Source organism: Stegostoma tigrinum, chromosome 12 (genome assembly GCF_030684315.1).
Source record: "Stegostoma tigrinum isolate sSteTig4 chromosome 12, sSteTig4.hap1, whole genome shotgun sequence".
Taxonomy (NCBI): domain Eukaryota; kingdom Metazoa; phylum Chordata; class Chondrichthyes; order Orectolobiformes; family Stegostomatidae; genus Stegostoma; species Stegostoma tigrinum.
The window spans coordinates 77,935,668-77,958,610 of NC_081365.1; the positions used below are offsets into that span (position 1 = coordinate 77,935,668).

At 43.3% G+C, this 22,943-nt stretch overlaps 1 protein-coding gene across 2 annotated transcripts in view; it reads left to right on the forward strand.

Moving 5' to 3' along the window:
- The first annotated feature begins 554 nt into the window (after positions 1-554).
- The window catches only part of adprhl1 (ADP-ribosylhydrolase like 1), a 29,698-nt gene continuing 7,309 nt past the window's right edge, over positions 555-22,943 (forward strand). For both annotated transcript variants that reach the window (XM_048540203.2, XM_048540204.2), the window contains exons 1-5: positions 555-869; positions 7,676-7,840; positions 7,954-8,079; positions 12,301-12,441; positions 14,540-14,667. In XM_048540203.2, the coding sequence (XP_048396160.1) occupies positions 656-869; positions 7,676-7,840; positions 7,954-8,079; positions 12,301-12,441; positions 14,540-14,667 (774 nt within the window). In that variant the 5' untranslated portion in view covers positions 555-655. The remainder of the gene's footprint in view (positions 870-7,675; positions 7,841-7,953; positions 8,080-12,300; positions 12,442-14,539; positions 14,668-22,943) is intronic.

Here is a 22,943-nt window from a genome sequence, read left to right on the forward strand (position 1 = left end):
GTTGGTAATATAACCGTTTTGAGTAAGTCCGTGGTGAAGGGTGAGGAAAAGCTGTCAGGTTTGCTGATAGAGTAGAAGAGAGAGAGATTAAATGGCAAGTGGATGGTATTGGGGCAAAGAGGGTGGAAATTATAACTAAAGGAATAAAAGATGTCCCTGGAGGAGGTGTGAATGGCAGAATTGCCAGTAGGTACCAATATGTTTTATTCCATAAGCTTACAGCAAATCTGTCCCTTTGCGAGTTCTGATGGCCGATGACCTGGGGTGCTCAGTGAATTGCTATGTCTGTACTTGGTGTTGTTCCCAATGGTTTGGCTCAGGTGGACTAGGAATACTAAAGGAAAATGAAATGACAAGTAAGAATAATCCTTGATTCTGGCATAATGCACTAGTGTGGACTATGTTTGGTTTCTGAGTTGTTAAGGAATATAAAGTGTGTATAAACCAATTGTTATCTCCTGTGCTACCACTTCCAAAAATACACCAGCAGTCTGCAGCATCCAGAGATAACAATAGCTAATCCTCAAAAGGTTATCATTGCCTTTGATTGAGTCACTGTATATAACCAGCTAAGCAGTAGAAAGCTGCTCCTGAGGGACTGACTACACTGTCTAAAACTGTGACCAAGGCAGTTCTCAGGGCACATCCTTTTACAATGGAACATTACAGGGCCGCCATGGTGCTGGGGGGAGTCGGAGATGCTCTGGGCTATAGGAACTCCAAGTGGGAGAACTGCCCTTCAGGTGTGGTGATTCTCGATGAACTGAAGGGTCTGGGTGGATTGGAAAGCCTTACCTTAACAGAGGACAACTGGCCAGTCAGTGATGATACGGTTATGCACATTGTAACAGCAGAAGCACTCATATCCGGTAAGAATTTAAGCAAGTGTTTTACATTTTATTACAGTTTACATTATTTCACAGGAGCACTGCAGTGTTAGAAATGCAGCCCTGAAGGAGTGCTGAACTGTTGGAAGTGCTGCACTTTTGGAAGTGCAGTGTTTGGTAGAAGTGATGCCTGCATGGATAGATGTAAAAGATGTTATATTCCTGTACAGAGAGCATAAGAATTCTGTGTCATGCGCAGCATTTTGACCAATATTTATCAGACAGCCAGCATCACTAAACCAGGGGATCTGGCTGTTATTGGTTTGCAGTTAGTGGGAGCCAGTTGTGTGCAAATTAGCTGCTGCTGTGTTACGTACATTATTACACTTGCAAGTTGCTTCATTACCTGCAAAGAGCTTGGTAGTTTGTGATATTGCTATATAAATGCAGTTTCTGTTTGCTGGCAACCCACTGTTGATAAAATGACAGAATGCCAGCTGAACCAGCCTGATCAGACAGCAGCCAGGAAACTGTGGTTGATTCAAGTCCCTGGAGGTCCCTAACCACATTCCTCCTACAGCAGCCCCCAAACCCCAGCAGCTTTCCTCTTTGCACGCTAAAACTACTTCGCAAAACAACACATAGGAGCAGTACAGTAACAAGAAGGTCACATAAAGATTTTTTTTTGTGAACACCCGTGTGAGATTTGTAGTGTTATGACCCACAGGGTAGCGCACTTTAAATTGAGCCCGGCTACTCCCACAGTTGTATCAAATGTTAGTTTTATTTATCTGACTTTCAGACTAAGATTGATATAAAGCATGGACCAGGTTTCTGAACTAAACAAGAATTTTTTATTTATTATAAGTAATTAGATTATAGTTATGGGTAAACAGATAGAAACCATTGACATGTAACATTATTAACTCAAACTATAACCCACATAAAATCCCCCTATCTCTCTCTCTCATGCATGCCCACACGCATGCGCACACACACGCACACAGAAACATACATACAAAAACACACACACTCAACCTCACTCACTCTCACACACAAACACACACACACACACACACACACACACACAGAAATGCACACACAATCACTCAAACGCACACACACTCAAACACACACACACATTGAAACACACACACATTCAAACGCACACATACTCAAATTCATTGCCATGTAGTGCAGTGGAGGCCAGGACATTGGATGCCTTCAAGGCAGAAGTCGATAAATTCTTGATTCCACAAATAATCAAGGGCTACGCGGAGAGTGCAGGGAAGTGGAGTTGAAATGCCCATCAGCCATGATTTAAATGGCGGAGTGGACTTGATGGGCCGAATGGCCTTACTTCCACTCCTATGTCTTATGGTCTTAAGACACACACACACACACACGCACTCAAACACACGCACACACTCAAGGTAGAAAGAACTGGAAAGTCAGTTAAAGTCCGTTTAGTGATCTTTGCTTCCCTATTCCAAGTTGAGATGGCCTTTCTTCAGCCAACCAGGCTCTTGATATTCACTTGTCTTTTTCTGGAAGCTTCCTTTTTGTTTAAGAAGTACAGAGCAACTGATTCAGTTGGGAAATATCTGTGATTTATCAATTCAGCAGGCACAGCTCACAGCAACTGCTGTAGGCAAGGTCACTGGTTTTCCTCAAGTTTAAACTGTATCTTTCTTTTACTGCAGAGAGCAAGCACCTTCCACTGGGGGAAAGCAACAGCCCACACCCTGTGTTGTTCTCTCTCCCTGTGTCTGTAACTTGTTTTCAGTTTAAATCTGTTCAGTTCGCTGAGAACCAATCAACTTCACTTGTAAACAACACCTCTGCTTCTGATCATCTGCACATTGCAGAAACCCATACCCAAAAATAACACAGTTCACAATAGGTATCAAATTCATTGTTATGGAATTATGCAACCATCCTGGTAAATCTTTTATTTTAAAGCTGTTCTTTTGCCTTGCAATCTACATTTTTTAATGCACAAAAATAAAAAGACATGATTCTCATTTTAGGATCTGGCATTTATGTAAGCAATGCAAAGTGAAATACTAATTTGTATTTGGAATGTTTCTGAGCCTGCAGTGGTGGGTGTCATATATATCAATGCTTATCTGTAGCCAGTCGTACTATTGCAAGACAGAATGGACAATTTTGTGTCGGAGGATTGCTTGGGGCACAGGACCATTTTAGCTAAATTCCTGTTCACTTAGCTTCTACCAAAGAGGTTGGGCTTCAGAGTAGCCCCTGAATGGTATGCTCTTTAGCGGATGATAGGAACTCCTCATACTGCCGTGGTCTGTTATCCCCATTGTAGAGGAATATTGTGCAGAATGCGGCCGTTGACCATTAGTTGACTTGTTCTCTCTGGACTGTATTGCAGAAGAACCCCAGACTTCACAGGGAAGAAAAACTATTTCTGGGGACTCTCCGACTCAGCACCAGTTCTTGTGACTACTTGCTTTTGGTTGTATGGGTGTTCAGCAGAGGCACATTTAGTTTCATCAATGTACCATGGACTGGGATAAAGGGGAAGATGCTGGTCACTAAGGCACCTACTTCTGGCTCATTGTATGGGGTCAAATGTTGAAGGGAAGATAAAGGGTGCTGGCAGAGTAAGAAGACACCAGGGCAGCCACCAGGAAAGTGAGCAGAGATTTGCTCAATGCACTGATAGGGATCGGGGGTTAAGTATGAAGAGAATGGAAACCCAAAGGCTCATGGGGACTACTGGCTGACTGGCTTGAGAGCTGATAACAATGCGAGTACACGTGTGTGAGCTGGACCTCATGGCAAAGGAACAAGCTCCAGAGTTCTACCTTGTTCCTCCTGGCTATTTACGAGGGACTTCATCAATTGGATACCTTCACCAAACAGGGCATGTTTGATGCAGGCATGGTCTGTGCGTTGAACATTATGATTAACAGTCTTTATTTCAGCCTGAAAGAATCACAATGAAAAGTAGGGACTGCTGTTGCTTTGACTGTAAAGAACAAGGCTTTGGAACTTGCAGGTCTCGTGTGAGATGTGCAACAGAACGACAGTATACAGTTCCTGTAGCATATTTCACAGCAGATAGACAGTATCTGCAGAATCCTCTCAGGAGATGCAAAAGGTATGTCCTCACTTCTCTCAGTTTACAAGCAGTACTTACAGAATACACACAATTTGGACGATTACATCTACATTATACAGTCAATACCTGTAGCATTCTCAGTCAATATACATACATTATTGGCAGAATATTCCCAACTTTTTCACCGCAGTTCCTCCAGTTCGTGAAAACTTCCATAGTATTCCCACAACATCTGCAGGATACTCCCACAGTATCCGCGTGCACATACAAAGTATTTGCAGTATAATCCCACAGTATATACATACAGTGCACAGTGTACGTGCAAATTAACCTGCAAAATATGATCACAGTACGCAATCACACAGAACCTACAAACAACACCACAGTACACCTGCAGAAAATGTCCGCAGTAAATGCATCATCTTCAGGGTACTCCCACAGTAAAACACACAGCTTCAAATCTGTCTTCACACTGTAGGCAAACAGTAATTTCACCCCAACAATAGACAGCTTTCACAGTATCCATGCAGCGTTAGATGGAAAATCCTGTTCTTTCTCCATTTCTTTTGCAGGTTAATTCAGATGGACTAACATTGTCATGAAATCTTTGAATTTAGGAGCATGGTTGAGGTGCAAAAGTAAGACCAAGGCTGATCTTTGATCTCCACTCTAATTTCCTGTCTTTTCAATGTGTCCCTTACTTTCCTTACAGCCCAAAACGTATATCATCCTCAGCCTTGAATATACATAATATCTTGACCTCTCTTATAATTAAAAGATTCCTTCATGTTATCTTCATGTCTTATGAGTGGCTATTCATACTGAATGACTATTTAAACAAAAGTGAATTGGAGGAAAATATTGATGACCAAATTGATTAGAAAATGTTCCTGAGTTTTGCATATTTCTGAAAGTGTTTTACACAAATCACCATGTTATTTTTTGTTTGGATCATCACTGGATAGTTCTTACTGTAAGAGCCAGGAATAGTTGGCATTCCAATGGAATGTGAGATATTGTGTGTATTTGTGTTCACTCATTGACCTCCATCTGAATCCTCTTCTAGAGATCACTGACATTATTCAGATATGGTTCTGCCTACCCAGAATAGCATCTAGCAGATTAGAGCTCAATGGTGATGAGTGTTAAAACTACTGAAACACAATGCAACTGCCTTGGTGTATCTCTCATTCAGCGTGAGGCTGATCGACTGTCCGTTTTTACTGTCTTTAATCGTAGAAGTTGGCTGTCTGTGACGCAGCCAGTTCAGGAGATATGAGGAATGCAGGAATAAGTGGCCCAAGTTATCCTGGAAGAAGTGGTTATTTTTTAGCAGTACTGGAGCCTTAGTTATGGCTTACATTGTAGCCTTATCAAAATCAATAAGTCCTTTATTCACACACGCACACACATACACACTGCATATATGAAACAGTCAACAATTATCAACATGTAACTTTGTCACGCTGTTTGCTCGAAAACAAAACCCAAAGTTCATTTCTCTTTATTCTTCTCACTACTAATTTATATTTCAAATTGAAACTTTGAGTCCTGTGCATTGTTTTGAAATGTGTCAGCGTGTTTTTAACTCATCTATCTGCTATTTGATTTGTTTATTCACTCGTGGGATCTGGGCATCCAGCAAGTATTGCCCATCCCTAGTTACCCTGGAGGATGGGGTGGTGAGCTGCCTTTCTGCATCATTGTAGTCTATGTACTGTATGTCCATTTTTATCCCTGATCTCCTTTCTAGTGGTTGATACAACTGGGTGCAAAAGGCTAGTGTAAGTGATGAAAATAGACAATCTACATTATCAGTAAGACTGTTTGGCATTCAGAATACATTGTCTGACAGTGTGGCAAAGGCAGGTTTAGTCAAAGCATTCAAGAGGGAATTGGATTATTATCCAAAAGCAAAGCATGTGCAAGGTCTCAGGGAGAACATGATGGAATGCCACCAGATAAAGTGGACTTTTGATGACACAGTGGACTGAATGGCTTCCTTCAGCACTGCAACAGTTTTGTGACTGTGTGAAATAAATGTAAGTTGCTCGCATTGATGTGGCACCCCATAATGTGGCAGGATGCCCTAAGAAGCTTCACAGAGCGATTACCAGATAGATGTTGACATTGAAACAGCGGAAGCAGTATCAGGACAGGTGACCGAATACCTACTCAAAGAAGAGATAGCAAGAAATGCCAATGCAGGAGTCAGAGTCGCAGTGTGGAGCTGGAGGAACACAACAGGCCACGCAACATCAGAGGAGCAGAAAAGTTGACGTTTCAGGTTTACGTCCTTCATCAGGACTGGAGAGGGGGAAGGGAGCTGGGAAATAAATAGAAGGAGGGTGGTGCAGGGGGAAGGTAGGTGGGAGGGTCGGTGATAGATGGATGCAGGTAGGGGCAGTGGGGATCAATCAGTGGGGTGATTAGGGACGGTAGGTGGGAGGGAAGATGGACAGGTTGTGTCAGGTCAAGGAGGTGTTGATGAGAAAGAGGGTTGGACAAGAGATGAGGCTGGGTTTGAGGAGATTTTAAAACTGGTGAATTCTGTGTTAAGGCCAGTGGGCTGTGGGCTCCTACGGCAGAATATGGAGTGCTGCTCCTCCAGTTTGCGGGTGACACAATTGTAATGCTGGAGGAGGCCCAGAATGGACACGTCACCCAGAGAGTGGGAGGGGGAGTTTAAAAAGGTTAAGATTAAAAATCTGAAACATCAACTTCTCTGCTTCTCTGATGCTGCCTGACCTGCCATGCTCCTCCAATTCCAAATTGTTTTGACCTGGTCAAAGAAACAGATTCTAAGAAGCAAATTGAGGGAGAATCATAGAGTCACAGAGATATACAGCACAGAAACAGACCCTTTGGTCCAACTTATCCAGGCCGAACCAATATCTTAAATTAATCTAGTTTTATTTGCACGAGCCTCTGCATGAAAATGTTGCCCCTTCATTCCCTTTTAATTATCTTCCCTCTCACCTTAAACCTGTGTCCTTTAGTTTTTGACTCCCCTAATCTGGGGAAAGACCTCGACTATTCACCCTATCCATGATTTTATAAACTTTCATACAGTTACCCTTCAGCCTCTGACACTCCAGGGCAAATAGCCCTAGCCTATTCATCTCTTCCTATAGATCAAACCCTCTAACCCTGGCAACGACCTTTGTAGATCTTCTCTGGACGCTTTCAAGTTTAGCAACATCGTTCTTATAACAGGGAGACCAGAATTGCATTCAGTATTCCAAAAGTGGCCTAACGAACGTACTATACAGCCGCAACATGACCTCCCAACTCCTACATTCAAAGAACTGACCAATAAAAGCAAGCATGACAAATTACTTTCTCACTGTCCTATCTACCTTGACTCCACTTTCAAGAAATTATGAACCTGCGCTTCAAGGCCTCTTTGTTCAGCAACACCCTAGTGGACTTTACCATTAAGTGTGTTAGTCCTGCCTTGATTTGCCTATCCAAAATGCAGCACCTCATATTTATCTAGACATTTATCTAGTCCCTCGAGAATCTTTATTGTGAAATGTTGAGAGTGAGATGGACAGGTGGACAGGTGTATGGAGAGAGTTTCAGAGGTTAAGCGCTAAACAGCTGAAAATACAGTCTCCAGTAGTGGGGAATGGCCAGAGGAATGCAGAGATCTGTATTGTGAAGCTCAAAGATGGATAGCAAGGGCACGGAAGGATCCAAACATGCTTTTTAAAAAGACTATTCAGAAACTACCTTTCTGTTCTTGAACTTCTAGATTTCTGGTCCCTTGAGGACCTTTATCGTGAGATGGTGAAGGTCTACGTTGAGATTGTTGAGAAAATCAATAAACGACGACCAGACCCAGCAACCATCGAAGGCTGCACCCAACTCAAACCTGATAACTATGTGCTGGGATGGCACACACCTTTCAATGTGAAAGGTATGTGGAACTCGCTGCAGGTGTCACCTGCTGTTCTCTTAGCAAACAGGAGCATCTCAGCATTGGATCACAATACTGAAGTTCTTCCCTCACTGCTTCTGTTTTTTATGAAGGGTCAGGATTTGGTGCAGCCACTAAGGCCATGTGCATTGGGATGAGGTACTGGCAGCCTGACAAACTGGACAATCTTGTGCAAGTGAGCATCGAATCAGGACGAATGACGCACAACCACCCTACAGGTAACTTAAGCACACAATAATGTACAAAACTGAAGGCCAATTGACTTTTTGAACTTTTTCTACCACTCACTAAGATTAAAACTGATCTTTTACATGAAACCCTCCCACTCATCCTGTCTTCATATTCCTTTAGTTCCTCAGCATCAGTCAATTTCTCCCTTGAATATACTCAATAATTGAAAACCCCAACCTCTGAGATGCAGATATTTAAAGAATCACTTCCCATCGAGAGAAGACATTTTTCCTCAATCTTCTTCTTGCCCCTTGCATTTCTGTAATTCTAACACTCTGCTGTCTGACTTCAATTACTCCAAGTAGAGCTACTCTCTCAGCATTCTACATTTCCATCTTCTGTCCCCAGGTATTTGAAACTGTTCACTTTCGTCAAGTCTTCAACCATAATCTTTACACTGTCACTCTGATCCCCAAATTGACAGTCCATGATCTGTGTATCTGATCCATTGATTTTCTTACTAGTCTCTGCAGAGGTTTTCTCCAATTCTCCAGACACTCAATCATATTCTTGTCATCCCCTCTACGTGGTTCAACGTCATCCACACTTGTCATTGATTGCAGCACTTCTCATCTCACTTCCTCAGTTAGAATATCCAAATGATCAAGGTGGAATAGGACCTCAGTGCCAGTCTTTGGTGTAATCCAATTCTGTATTTGAATCTTACAGTGGTACTCTTCCCCATGACCTATAATAATCTTATGTACCACTCTAAGGAGATTTTCACAAATTCTAGTGCATCTCCAGACTTCTTTCCTAGGCACCCAGTCATAAGCCTTCTCTAGATCAATGACTACAATCTTGATCTTCCCAATATTTCTCCATCACTTGACTCAGAGCTTAACTTGTGTGAGTCATCTCAGTTTACCTTCAGGTCTGATTAAGAGAGGATCGGTCAAAAGTGTATGATCAATAAGCTTCACGTGATCAAGAAAGAGAGATCAAACTCGTAGTGAGTCAGTGTATATTCCTGGGAATTTGACGCAGAAGGGAAGAAATACATATTTGCTTGCTTTTTGGTTCATGGTTTGTAAGGTCTTTTTTACAGGATATATTGAGGCCCAGGATTGAGGGCCCAGTAGAAGAGCAAGAGTGACACCATAGGAAAACCGTAAGTTCAATAGTTGGTAATAGCTGCTAATTTGACAAATCTATTATTGGTTACTTTCAGATGAAATGTAAATAGGAGAAATATTTTACAGATTGTAATGGAAAATTAGAAAATGAAAAGACAAAGGAGGAGGTAGGAGTACGGATTAGTAATGGGGTTGATTGTTACCAGAAAATAAAAGGATGGGACAAAATGTCATATTGTACCAAGGAACCATTATAACGTGGGAAAATTCAATAATAGAACAAACTTAAAGACTTTGTGTCTTAATGCATGAATAGTTAGATGGACTTAATGGCATAATTCATGGTAAATGAATATGGTCAATATGAAGTTTGCGGATGATACAAAATTAGGAGACAGCATTGATAGCGAAGAAGGTTATCAAATATTAGAGGGATTTTGATCAGATAGGAATTGAACTGAGGATTGGCAAATGCAATTCAATACAGATAAGCGTGAGGTGTTGCACTTTGGAAAGTCAAACCAAGGTAAGACTTGTACAGTAAATGGTAAGGTCCTGAGGAATGTTGTGAAACATATGGACCTAGGAATACAGGTACATAGTTCATTGAAAGCAGCGTTACAGATGACAAGGTGGTGAAGAAGGCATTGAGCACATTAAGCAGATGTTCACCTGCACATCTGCCAATGTGGTATACTGTATCCATTGTACCGGTGTGGCTTCCTCTACATTGGGGAAACCAAGTGGAGGCTTGGGGACTGCTTTGCAGAACACCTCTGCTCGGTTCGCAATAAACAACTGCACCTCCCAGTCACGAACCATTTTAACTCCCCCTCCCATTCCTCAGACGACATGAAACATTATGGGCCTCCTGCAATGCCACAATGATGCCACCCAAAGGTTGCAGGAACAGCAACTCATATTCTGCTTGGGAACCCTGCAGCCCAATGGTATCAATGTGGACTTCACAAGCTTCAAAATCTCCCCTTTCCCCCACTGCATCCTAAAACCAGCCCCGTTCTTCCCCTTCCCCCACTGCATCATAAAACCAGCCCAACTCGTCCCCTCCCCCCACTGTATCCCAAAACCAGCCCAGCCTGTCTCTGCCTCCCTAACTTGTTCTTCCTCTCACCCATCACTTCCTCCCACCTCAAGCCACACCTCCATTTCCTTCCTACTAACCTCATCCCACCTCCTTGACCTGTCCATCTTCCCTGGACTGACCTATCCCCTCCCTCCCTCCCTACCTCCCCACCTATACTCTCCTCTCCACCTATCTTCTTTTCTCTCCATCTTCGGTCCGCCTCCCCCACTCTCCCTATTTATTCCAGAACCCTCTCCCCATCCCCCTCTCTGATGAAGGGTCTAGGCCCGAAACATCAGCTTTTGTGCTCCTGAGATGCTGCTTGGCCTGCTGTGTTCATCCAGCTTCACACTTTGTTATCTTGAGCATACTGGCCTTCAGTCAAGGCATTGAGTATAGGGATTGGGATGTTATGTTACAGTTGTATAAGTCATTGGTGAGGCCGCACTTGGGATATTGTGAACAGTTTGGTCATCCTGTTATAGGAAGGACATAGTTAAACTGGACAGTGTGCAAAGAAGATTTACAAGGATGTTGCCAGGACTAGTAGGCCTGAATTATAGGGAGAGGTTGGCCAGATTAGGACTTTATTCCTTGGAATGTAGGAGAATAAGGGATGACCTTACTGAAGTGTATAAAATCAGGAGGGGATGGGGAATTGAAACTAGAGCGCATAGGTTTAAGGTGAGAGGGCAAAGATTTTAGAAGGACCTGAGGGCAACTTCCCACGGAGAATATGAAATGGGCTGCCAGAAAAAGTGGTTGAGGCAGGTACAATAGCAACATTTAAAAAATATTTGGATAGGTACATGGATGGAAAGGGTTTAGAGGGATATGGATCAAATGCAGGCAGTTGAAACTAGCTAAGTGGGCACCGTAGTCAGCATGGACCAGTTTGGGCCGAAGGGCCTGCATCCATGCTGAATTACTCTATGATTGTATTTTGTAGTCATTACAGTACAAGGAGATCAAAACTGGGAATTTAGTATTTCTCTTTTCAGAGACGCAGGAGGGAAGGAATAGATGGTAGGGTATCACTATGAATAAGAGATGAAATGAGAACAGTCGTGAGAGATGATCCAGGCTTGGATGATTTAGAGTCTATTTGTACAGAGGTTAAAAAACTGTGAGTGAAACAAGACATTGTTTGGAGTTATATATAGACCCCCAACAGTAACCACTGTGTAAGCAAGGCAAGTAACAAATAATAGGAACATCTAAAAATAGTAGAGCAATATGGGTAACTTTAATCTTCATGTTGATTTAGATTAATCTAATTGGAAAGGGTAGCTACTACAAATTCATAGAGTGCATTAAGGATAGTTTCTGAAAGCAGTATGTCATGGAGCTGACCAGAGAACAGGTAATCCTGGATCTGGTAATGGATAATGAAGCAGATTTAATAAATCACCTCAGAGCAAAAGATCCTCTAGGAAGTAGTGATCATAATGTGTTAGAATTTAACATTCAGTTTGAGAGTGAGAGATTTGGGTTGAAAACAATCATGTTTAATTGAAATGAAGGAAATTACAATGAAACAAGGACAAAGTTACCTAAAGTGAACTGGGTAAGGAGATTAGTAGGAATGCATCTGTTAAATCTCCTGTTTTATTTCTGCACACAACTGAAGGTTATTCATGGAGCTACCGAGGTAAATCTCTGAGGTAAAATTTTTGAACTTTTCAAACTTCTTACTACTTTATTTTTATAATTTGACCTATGACCTATATGGTGGACTATTTATTTATTTTCTAGCTTGTAAGAATTTGATCTTAAGTACCAGTGCCTAGGTACCTTTGTGCCTAAAATTGTGCTGTAATGAGGTGACTGTAAACTTTTCATTTGAGCGCATGTGACAATAAAGCTAATTCAATTCAATTTGCCAAGTTCTGTAAATCTTTTCCAAAGTCTGATGCTAAGAATTGGGTATAACACTCCAGCAAAGGCCTATATCATGGTTTTTCTCCTTTACAAGCATTCATTCACTTTGGTTTGCTCCATTATTACTGAACCAGCTTTCTCTCTCTCTCTCTCTCTACTCGCAATAGGTTTCCTCGGATCGCTGTGCACAGCTCTGTTTGCATCCTATGCTGTGCAATGCAAGCCCATAGTGGAGTGGGGAAGGGAGATGTTAAAGGTGGTTGCTGTGGCCGAGGCTTACTGCAGGAAAACCATTCGTCACATGTCAGGTGAGAACTTTATGGCGGGGAGGAAGATTAACAAAAACTCCTGACTTGAAGACTGGATTCGGTGATGTCTACATTGTTCTTTGTTCCTTAATTTGAAGCAAGATCCCAGGATGCTTCACAGGTGGATAATTAAAGATTGACTCCAAGCCGAAGAAGGGTCACTGGACCTGAAACGTTAACTCTGCCAGACCTGAAGAGTTTCTCTAACAATTTCTGTTTTTTTTTAATATAATGACAATTTTAAATTTGACGCATGGGCAAACTAGGAACATGTGCCTGAATTAGGGGAGATTTCCAATAGTCACAGAATCATACTTCCTACTTAATTTCCGGGACACTATCAACCCTGTCCCTGGATATATCCTGTCCCAACGGCAGAACAGACCCAACAGAAGCACGGTGGTATACAGTCAGGAGGAAGTTGACCTGTAAGTCCTCAGCATTGAGCTACTACTAGCTGCAAGTCAATACTATAAATACAAAATAATTCAGTTTTCAACCGAAATGGAAAATGATAGTATCATCAAACTAATGGAGTTGGAACTGCCTCATGTTGATGGCAGAGGAGCCTGTTCATATGGATTGTTGTGATCATTTAAAATCAGGCATACTTGCATTTGTCCTGATAAGAAGTTTCAACAATATGTCTCTCTTTTCAGCAATAATCATAAAAAATTATAGTGTGGACAATGATTGTCCAACTGTCTTGTGTTTGCAAAGTGCAAAACACATTAGATTTAATTGCATGAATGGACCCTAATTGGAAGCAAGGAACAGTTTGTTTTCACAATTCCCCATAAAAGGGGCAGGTTCTGACAGTTACCCCAAATGGAAAGACTGAAAACTGACAATTCAGTTACCAGTAAGTACTTTTGCAGCATCAATACAGTATAGAGGTGGAGGAACACAGCAGGTCAGTTAGCATCAGAGGAGCAGGAAAGTCGATGTTTCAGGTCAGAACCCTTCAACAGGACCTGCTCCTCTGATGCTGCCTGACCTGCCGTGTTCTCCCAGCTCACCCCTCTGACTCCAGCAATTCCTGCTGTCTGAGTACGTTCACAGATGTGTACTAGATAAATGGGAGAGATTTCAAAACCCAACTCTCAATACGAGACCTGGATAGCTGCACAGCCTCAGTATAGAAGGTCTGACAAAGATTTACAGCTTTGACATGGTGAAGCTTAAGATCAATCCCTGGCTTCAGTGGAGGAGAAATTGAGAAAAGAAAATTTTGTCAGATGACCGACACTGTTGCTAGAGGTTTTCACCCATCAGGACAAATACAAGAATGCCAAACTTCAAACGATTGCCTTTTCCATGGGAACTCCATGGTCAATCAGAGTTAATCTGCAAACCAATCAAACTAATTTCTCCCGTCATATGGATTGTTGTGATCATTTAAAATCAGGCATACTTGCATTTGTCCTGATAAGAAGTTTCAACAACATGACTCTCTTTTCAGCAATAATCATAAAAAATTATAGTGTGGACAATGACTGTCCAACTGTCATGTGTTTGCAAAGTGCAAAACACATTAGATTTAATTGCATGAATGGACAATATTTGCTAAATTGTTGAGAGTGCGCTACGAATTATGCAATTTTAGGTTATCACTTGGGCTTCGAGTTCAGTGCACATGAGTGAACCGGAAGGTACACGGGTTAATACACAAAGCTTTTGTTTTTAGCAGACAGGAAGGACATGTGTAAACATTACATCTGTTTCAACAAAATAGCTGACAGACTCTCCGTAGTTTATTTCACAGGGCAATTGCTTGGTCAATCAGAGTCAACCTGCCTCGTTTAAATTTAAACAAAACTTGGAAGTTAACTATTAGTCATCATTTTCCCATTTCACTTTCCATGACAACACACTTGTCCATCAGAGTTCACTTACCAAACAATGAGCATTCCCTTCTCAAATGGTATAAAACGTCGTTGCCTTTAATCTTGGTATTCTTGCTAAAAGTCCTGATGAGCACAAGAAAAGTTATTTTTAAAAATGTGTTCTCTTTCCAGCAGCACCTATTTTCATTAAAAGTTCAAAAGCCATCCTGAAATTATAAGAATTGACTCAATAATTGCACTTTTTGCCTTAGAATACCAACAAAATTGGTTTTATTTTGAAACCAAATGGCAGACATATTTGGAAGAAAGAGGAATTTCACAGGAAGGGCAGAACACACCAACTTTCCCAAAGAACTATGATGCAGAGAAAAGAGATCAGGTTGGTGTGCGGTGGTTTATAATTCTGAATTAAAACTCTGCCTGCCATTCTGAAACTTTATGGGGCTGATTTTGACAGAGGGAAGGCTTACCAACCAGTTTTTCAAAATGCTTCCCATCATTTTGCTTTCTGAGATTACACACTTTGAGTACTGAGGACCACTGTGGATGCCCGCTGAAGTAGACTGACCCTGCATTGTCGTGGACCAGAATAGAGTAGGTTTTACTACAATGCAACAATATGAGAATGCAGCAAAAACAAAGTTGCTGGAAAAGCTCAGCAGGTCTGGCAGCATCTGTGGAGGAGAAAAGAGAGTTAACATTTTGGGTCCGGTGACCCTTCCTCAGAACTGATAGTGGCTGGGAAAACATCAGCTTATATGCAGAAAATAGGGAGGTGGGTGGGTTAGGGAGTAAACGATAAAATAGAGCCAACGAGAGAGAAAGACAGTTGGATAGACAAAGAAGTTGCTAACGATCAGGCTGGGAGGGTGAATAGTTGTTCACGGGGACCGTTAGTGACTAACAACAGGGAGTGTGTACTGGCAGGCTGTGGTAACAAGGCCCGGTGTACAGGGTGAGGGGTGGGACATGGGAGAGTTTAGGCCTTAAAATTATCAAACTCAATATTGAGTCCGGAGGGCTGTAGGGTCCCCAAGCGGAAAATGAGGTGTTGTTCCTCCAGCTTACGCTGGGCTTTACTGGAACACGGTAGCAAGCTGGAGACAGAGATGTTGGCGAGGGAGCAGGGTGGTGCATTGAAGTGGCAGGAAACAGGTAGTTCAGGGTCTTTTTTGCAAGCAGAACATAGATGTTGTGCGAAACAGTCGCTAAGCCTACGCTTCATTTCCGCAATGTAGAGGAGACCACATTGTGAGCAGTGAATGCAGTAGACTAGATTCATGGAAGTGCAGGTGAAGTATTGCTTCACCTGGAAGGTATGTTTGGGCCTTTGGATACTGGGGAGGGAGAAGGTAAATGCGCAGGTGTTGCATCTTCACTGGTTACAGGGGAAGGTGCTGTAGGGCTGTGGGGAGGTGTTGGGGGTGAAGCAAGTGTGGACCAGGGTGTCCCAGAGGGAACAGTTCCTGCAGCAGATGGACAAGGGAGGGGAGGGGAATATGTGTGTGGTGGTGGCATCTCGCTGGAGGTGGTGGAAATGGCATCTGATGATCTTCTGGATGTGAATGCTGGTGGGATGGTAGGTGAGGGTAAGGGGAACCCTTTCACTCTTACGGGAGGGAAGGGAAGGGGTGAGGGCAGAAGTGTGGGAGATTGGAACCAATTGAGGGCCCTGTTGACAATGGAGCTGGGGAATCCTCAGTTGAGGAAGAATGTGGACATTTCAGAAACTTCCTTGTCGAAGTTGGTCTCATCTGAACATGCAACAGAGACGGAGAAACTGAGAGAATGGGATGGTGTCTTTACAGGAAGTGGGGTGTGAGGATGTATAGTCCAGGTAGCTGTGGGAGTCAGTGGGCTTATAATGGATATTAGTGGCTAGTCTATCCCCAGAAATGGAAACAGAAACATCGAGGAAGGGAAGCGAGCAGTCAGAAATAGACCAGGTGAAAGTGATGACAGGTTGGAAATTGGAGGCAAAGTTGAAGTTTTCCAATTCCAGAAGAGACAGGGAAGCAGCACTGATGATATCATTGATGTATCGGAGAAAGAATTTTTGGTGGGGGCCAGAATAGGACTGGAACAAGGAATGTTCCATGTACCCCATGAAGAGACAGGCATAACTAGGACCCATGTGGGTACCCATGGCAACCCCTCTTATGGGAAAAAAAACGAGAGGAGTTGAAAGAGACGTTGTTGAGGGTGAGGACAAGCTCAGCCAAGCGGAGGACGGTGGTGGTGGGTGGGGATGGTTTAGCTCTTTGCTCCAGGAGGAAGCAGAGAGCCCCAAGACCCTCCTGGTGGGGAATGGATGTGTAAAGGGATTGCACATCCATGGTAAAGAGGTGGTGGCTGGAGCCGGTTAACTGGAAGCTTTGAAACTGGCGTAAGGCATCAGATGAATCATGGATGTATGTGAGTAGGGATTGGACCGGGGAGAGAAGACTGAGTCAAGGTAGGAAGAGATGAGTTCTGTGAGGCGTGAACAGGCTGAAACAAGGGGTCTACCTGGACAGTCCTGTCTGTGGATTTTTGGCAGGAGGTAGAAATGAGCTGTGTGGGGTTGGGGGATTATTACTTGGAAGTGGATGGAGGGAGATCACTGGATGAAATGAAATTTGTAACCATAGTGGATACAACGGCCTGATGTGCCATGGTGGGGTCATGGTCCAGGGGAAGGTAGGAGGAGATATCTGAGAGCTGGCGTTCAGCCTCTGCAAGGTAGAGGTCAGTACGCCAGACAATAATAGCACCACCTTTATTGGCGGGTTTAATGACAAAGTCAGGGTTAGATCTGAGTGCATGGAGTGCTGTCAGTTCGGTGGGATTTGTTGAGAGGGGCAGTAAAATTGAGGCAACTGATGTCACATTGACAGTTCTAGATGAAAAGATCGAGTGCAGGTAAAAGGCCGGACGGAGGGATCCAGGTGGAGGGACAGTGTTGGAGTTGGGCAAAGGGGCCTGTAGGGTGGGGAGAGGACTCTTGTCCAAAGAAATGGGCACAGAAGTGAAGACAGCAGAAGAACTGTTCAGCGTCATGCCGTGCCCGAAATTTGTTAAGGTGGGGTCGCAGAGGGATATAGCTGAGGCCTTTGCTGAGTACAGGGCATTCAGCATCGGAGAGCAGAAGGTTAGGAGGGATGGTGAATACCCAACAGGAGGTGTGGGGTTGGGCAAGGGGATAAAGTCAGAGGAAGAGGAGGAGAGGTAGTTTCCAGAGGGCCATGTGTATTTTTGAGTTGGTGCATTTTGTGGGCCCTGATGCATGAAATGCTTCTTCCTGGAACAAAGACCTGAATCATCCCCACCCACCACTACCCTCCTCCACTTGGCTAAGCTTGACCTCACCCTGAACAACGTCTCTTTCAATTCCTCTCATTTTCTTCAGGTAAGAGGCGTTGCCATGGGTACCCGCATGGACCCTGGTTATGCCTGTGCCTTCGTGGGGTATGTGGAACATTCCTTGTTCCAGTCCTATTCCAGCCCCCACCCTCAACTCTTTCTCCGATACATCGATGATATCATTGGTGCTGCTTCCCTGTCTCGTCGGGAATTGGAAAATTTCATCAATTTCACCTCTGATTTCCACCCTGCCCTCACCTTCTCTCATTATACTGCCATTTCACATATCTGTACATGTAGGAATCTAGCATGTATGACACTGGCAAGACCAAGATGATTTGATTTCATTTCTGTACAGTGAAAGGGTAGATTTGGTACCAATGATCTGAACTGAGTTGCTTCTTGAGCAGTGGCATAGGGGAATGGTTGGTACTATTTCTGAGTTTTGGAACCATCTAGGTTGAATGGTTTTGTGTCTGTGCACTGGGATTGTTGAGGATGCATCATTAGGTCAAGCTAGTTTGGTATCTGTGTTCTAGTAAGGATACAGTTGCTTGTCCTGTTAATGGTGCTGTGCATGGGGTCAGTTTGGAGTAGTAAGTGTGCCTTATAACAACAGAATAAAAAGAACGGTAGAGATCCCATGTATAAGTAATGCTGACACGTCAGATCCCAAAACAAATCTGTCTTCTTTAATCATGTGTTTAAGCTGGTTATCATGGTCATTAGTCAATTTAACTAAACAAGGCTGCAGATGTTCTTTAACAACTGAATTGCACATTCGTTACACAAGAAGTATAAACCTATATATAAAAAGTAGCAGTTAGAAAAATCCTAACACAAAAAGCATAACAAGGTTTCAATTTCTTATGAAACATTATCCTTTTACTCTGATCTCAACTCTTCAAGTTCTTACTGAATTGACCCCTCCCAGTTTCTTGGTCTTGGTCTATGGAGACAATTTTATAACTTGTTCTTAAGTCCTCTACCTTTCACAACTCTAATGCCTTTAAACTTTTTCAGTTCTAATAACTCGCTGATTTCTATCTGAACTGTCCTGTCTCCACCATCGATAACGTTTTGGCCACAGTGAGCGGCTCCCTTGAGCCAAAAGCTCAATTCTCTGATTGGGAGAAACTGCTGTCCCTTCTAAACTTCTGAACTGAACTCCCAAACTGAACAAATGGCATTTCATGTGTCATAAATTCAGCACCGTAAATATTTTATCCTTTAACATTGTAGGGGTTCTGCTAGCCTGAAGGAAAAATCTTTTGGAGATTAATGCAACCAGGTTACTGTTCCAAAAAATACATGTTTGAGGAAAAATACTTTCACAAAAGAGCCCTCCTCCATCTAACTATGTATAAAAATCCAAATCCCAAAAGATAATATGATGCACCTTTCATCGTATTTTATACTGACAATATCACAGAAAGAATGTGGGCATCATTGGCTGTGGCAACATTTATTGCCCATCCCTGGTTGCCATTGAGAAGGTTGTAGAGAGCTGCCTTCGTGAAGTGCTACAGTCCGTGTGCTGTAGGTTAACTCACAATGCCATTAGGGAGGAAATTCCAGGATTTTAACCGAGCGTCAGTGAAGGAACAGTGATAGATTTCCAAGTCAGAATGATGAGTGGCTTGGAAGGGAACCTGAAGGTGGTGGTGTTCCCATGTATCTGCTGCCCTTACCCTTCTGGATGGTCATGGTCATAGGTTTGGAAGGTGCTGACTAAGGAGCCTTGGTGAATTTCTAATTATAGAAACAGAATGTGCTGAAAAAATATAGCAGGTCTGACAGGATCTTTGAAGTGAGAAACAGTTAAGATTTCAAGATGCCAAAAATACACTTCTTTGGACCTGATTTGGGGCTGGGGGAATTGATAAATGAAGGCTTTTGTGCTATTGACAAAAGGGGAGATAGGGAACAACTAGAACACTTTGGTTACAGTGCATAGAGCAAAAGACAAGGGGGATGCTAGTGATGATAGAAGGGAACTATAGATGTAAAGTAGATGTTAGTGGAAGGGGCTAGCAGCTGAAAATCAATTCGTTTTATTGATAGCAATCAAGATGCTGTTGTGGTATAACTAAATTAATTAATCAAGGTCATTAATTAATGAATTTATCAAAGTAATTAATCGATGAAGGTCATGTTCTGAAGTTCTGGAAGTCAATATTATGTCATAGAAGCTGTAAAGTGCCTCAGTGGAAAATGTAGTCTTATACCTCAAGGGATAATGGGAACTGCAGATGCTGGAGAATCCAAGATAACAAAGTGTGGAGCTGGATGAACACAGCAGGCCAAGCAGCATCTCAGGAGCACAAAAGCTGATGTTTCGGGCCTAGACCCTTCATCAGAGAGGATGAAAGGTCTAGGCCCAAAACATCAGCTTTTGTGCTCCTGAGATGCTGCTTGGCCTGCTGTGTTCATCCAGCTTCACACTTTGTTATCTTGTACCTCAAGCTTGTGTTGTGTTTCATTGGGATGTTGGAGCAGGAATGTTAGTGTGAGAGCAAGGTGGATATTGAAATGATAAAACACCTGGGAGGTCAGGAACACTCCTATAGACAGAGGGGAGATGTTCCACAGAGTAGTTATCCAGACTGCCTTTGTCTCTACGATGTAAAGGAGACTGTATTATGAGCAGTGAATACAGTGGTCTAGATTGAAGGATATACAAGTGAAACATTTGCTTCAGTGTGTTTGAGCCCATAGACAGCGAAGATGGAGGAGCTGATCAGTGATAATGGGAACTGCAGATGCTGGAGAATCCAAGATAACAAAGTGTGAAGCTGGATGAACACAGCAGGCCAAGCAGCATCTCAGGAGCACAAAAGCTGATGTTTCAGGCCTAGACCCTTCATCAGAGAGCCCTCTCTGATGAAGGGTCTAGGCCCAAAAACGTCAGCTTTTGTGCTCCTGAGAAGCTGCTTGGCCTGCTGTGTTCATCCAGCTTCACACTTTGTTATCTTAGATGGAGGAGGTGAATGGATTACAGGTGGCACGGTGGCTCAGTGGTTAGTACTGCTGCTTCGTAGCACCAGGGACCTGGTTTTGATTCCACTCTCAGGGTGACTGTCTGTGTGGAGTTTGCACGTTCTCCCCATGTCTGCATGGGTTTCCTCCGGGTGCTCCGGTTTCCTCCCACAATCCAATAATGTGCAGGCTAGGTGGATCGCCCATGCTAAATTGCCCGTAGTGTTTAGGGATGTATAGATTAGCTGGATTATAGGCAGATGGGTCTGGGTGGGATGCTATGAGTGTCGGTGTGGACTTGTTGGGCTGAAGAGCTTGTTTCCACACTATAGGAATACTGTGACATATTACACCTTCAGTGTTTGCCTGGGAGAGTGCCACAGGGAGTGAGGAAGTGATCAGAGGGATTGAGGAGTGTCCCTGAGGGAATGATCCCTGAGGGAATGAGGAGAGGAGGGGAAGATGGGTTTGGTGGTATCCTGCTGGAGGCGACAGAAATGGGGGAGGATGTGGTGTGGAGACTGATGTGATGGAAAGGGAAGACAAGGGGAAACTGTCGATGCTCTGGGAGGAATGGGAAGGGACAAGGGCAGGAGTGCCGGAGATGGATCAGACATGGCTGAGGACCCTGTCAACCACAATTCTGGGGCTCGGGGGGAGGTGGGGGAGTCCTCAGTTTAGGAGGAAGGGAAGCAGCCATGTTGAAGGTGACATCATCAGAACGATAAGACAAGAGATGGAGAAACTGGGAGAATGGAATGGAATCCTGACAGGAAGCAGGTGTATTCGAGGTAACTGTGGGTTTGTAACAGATATCAGCCGATCCCCAGAAATGGAAACAGTGAAGCCAGAGAAGGAAGAGTGAGAACTGGACCAGGGAAAGTAAGATAAGGATGGAAATTAGAAGTAAAATTGATGATTTTCCAGAACCAACACCAAAGACAGCATCAGTGTATCAGAGAAAGAGATGTTGGTGGGGTCCCGAGTTGGACTGGGACAAAGAACATTCTAGATACCCTGCAAAAGACACAAATAGGAGCCATGTGGGTACCCATGGCTGCCCCTTTGACCTTGAGAAAGAGAAATGAGTTAAAGGAGAAGTTGTTCAAAGTGCGAATAATAATGGATGGGAATGGCTCAGGCCTCTGAGCAAGGAAGAAACAGTGAGGCCCAAGCCAACCTCGCATGTGGAGGGATCACACATCCAGAGAAGCCAGCTAGGACCCAGAAAACTGGAAATTGTAGAACCAATGGAAAATGCCAGATGAATCATAAATGTTAGCAGGGAAGAGACTGAGCAAAGGGGAATAGCATAGTCAAGATCAGAAGAAGAAATGAGTTCAATGGGACAGCAACCAGCTGAAATGATGGGTCTGGAGGCAGTCCTGTTTGAGGATTTTGGGAAAAGGGTAGAAGCATTCTGTGTGGGTTGGGGGCCCAAGGGGTTGTCATTATGGAAGGAGATCTCCGGAGGAGATGAGGTCAATGACAGTCTTGTAAATTACAGCCTGGTGTTCAATAGTGAGGTCATTGCCCAGCGGGAGATGGGAGGAAGCATCTGACAGTTGGCAGTCAGCTTCTGCCAGGTAGAGGGGAACTGGCAGAATGTATTTTTTTAATTTAAAAAAATAGACTTTATTCATAGAATATACAAAAAATAAACATATTTATACACCTACCCTGTCATGCTGGCTGCTCAGGGTTACCCTGGGCGTATGTACACCAACTAAAGGAAAAAGCAAGAACAAAACAAAGAAAAACCCCAGCGGTTGTCTCCCCGCACAGTCCCTGTTGCCCCCCTGACCAGTTGGGGAAGGTGCCAGCTGGGCCCAGTTACCAAATAGGGTCCCTGTCACATTGCAGCCGAGGGGTCTCATACGGTGGTCTTTCCCCACCGCACCTTGGCAGCAGCTGCCCCAAGCTTTAGCGCATGCAACTGGTAGAATGTTTAACAGCACCACCTTATCAGCAGGTTTGGTAACAAGATCAGGCTTGGAACTGAGAGAGCTTATTCCAACATTTTTCATCAGATTTCTGTATATTTCTGATTCTATTCAGTTGCTGAGTTGTTGCAGGTCAATTTGTGATGCTTGCCAATTCAAAGGCTAATTAATAAAACTAATAATTCACCTTTGGTTAGCCACAGAGATATATGACAAAGTTTCTGTTGTACTCTGTTGTTTTACCAAACCTCCTCATCATTCACAGCCTGAATAGTTTTACATGTGGAGACTTTATTTTCTATCCAGTTAGAAATTGACTGTCATTGAGGGCTTGTGGTCAGTCCCTATCTAGAAATGGAGATCAAAGTCAAAACCTGAGAGCTTTCCACAA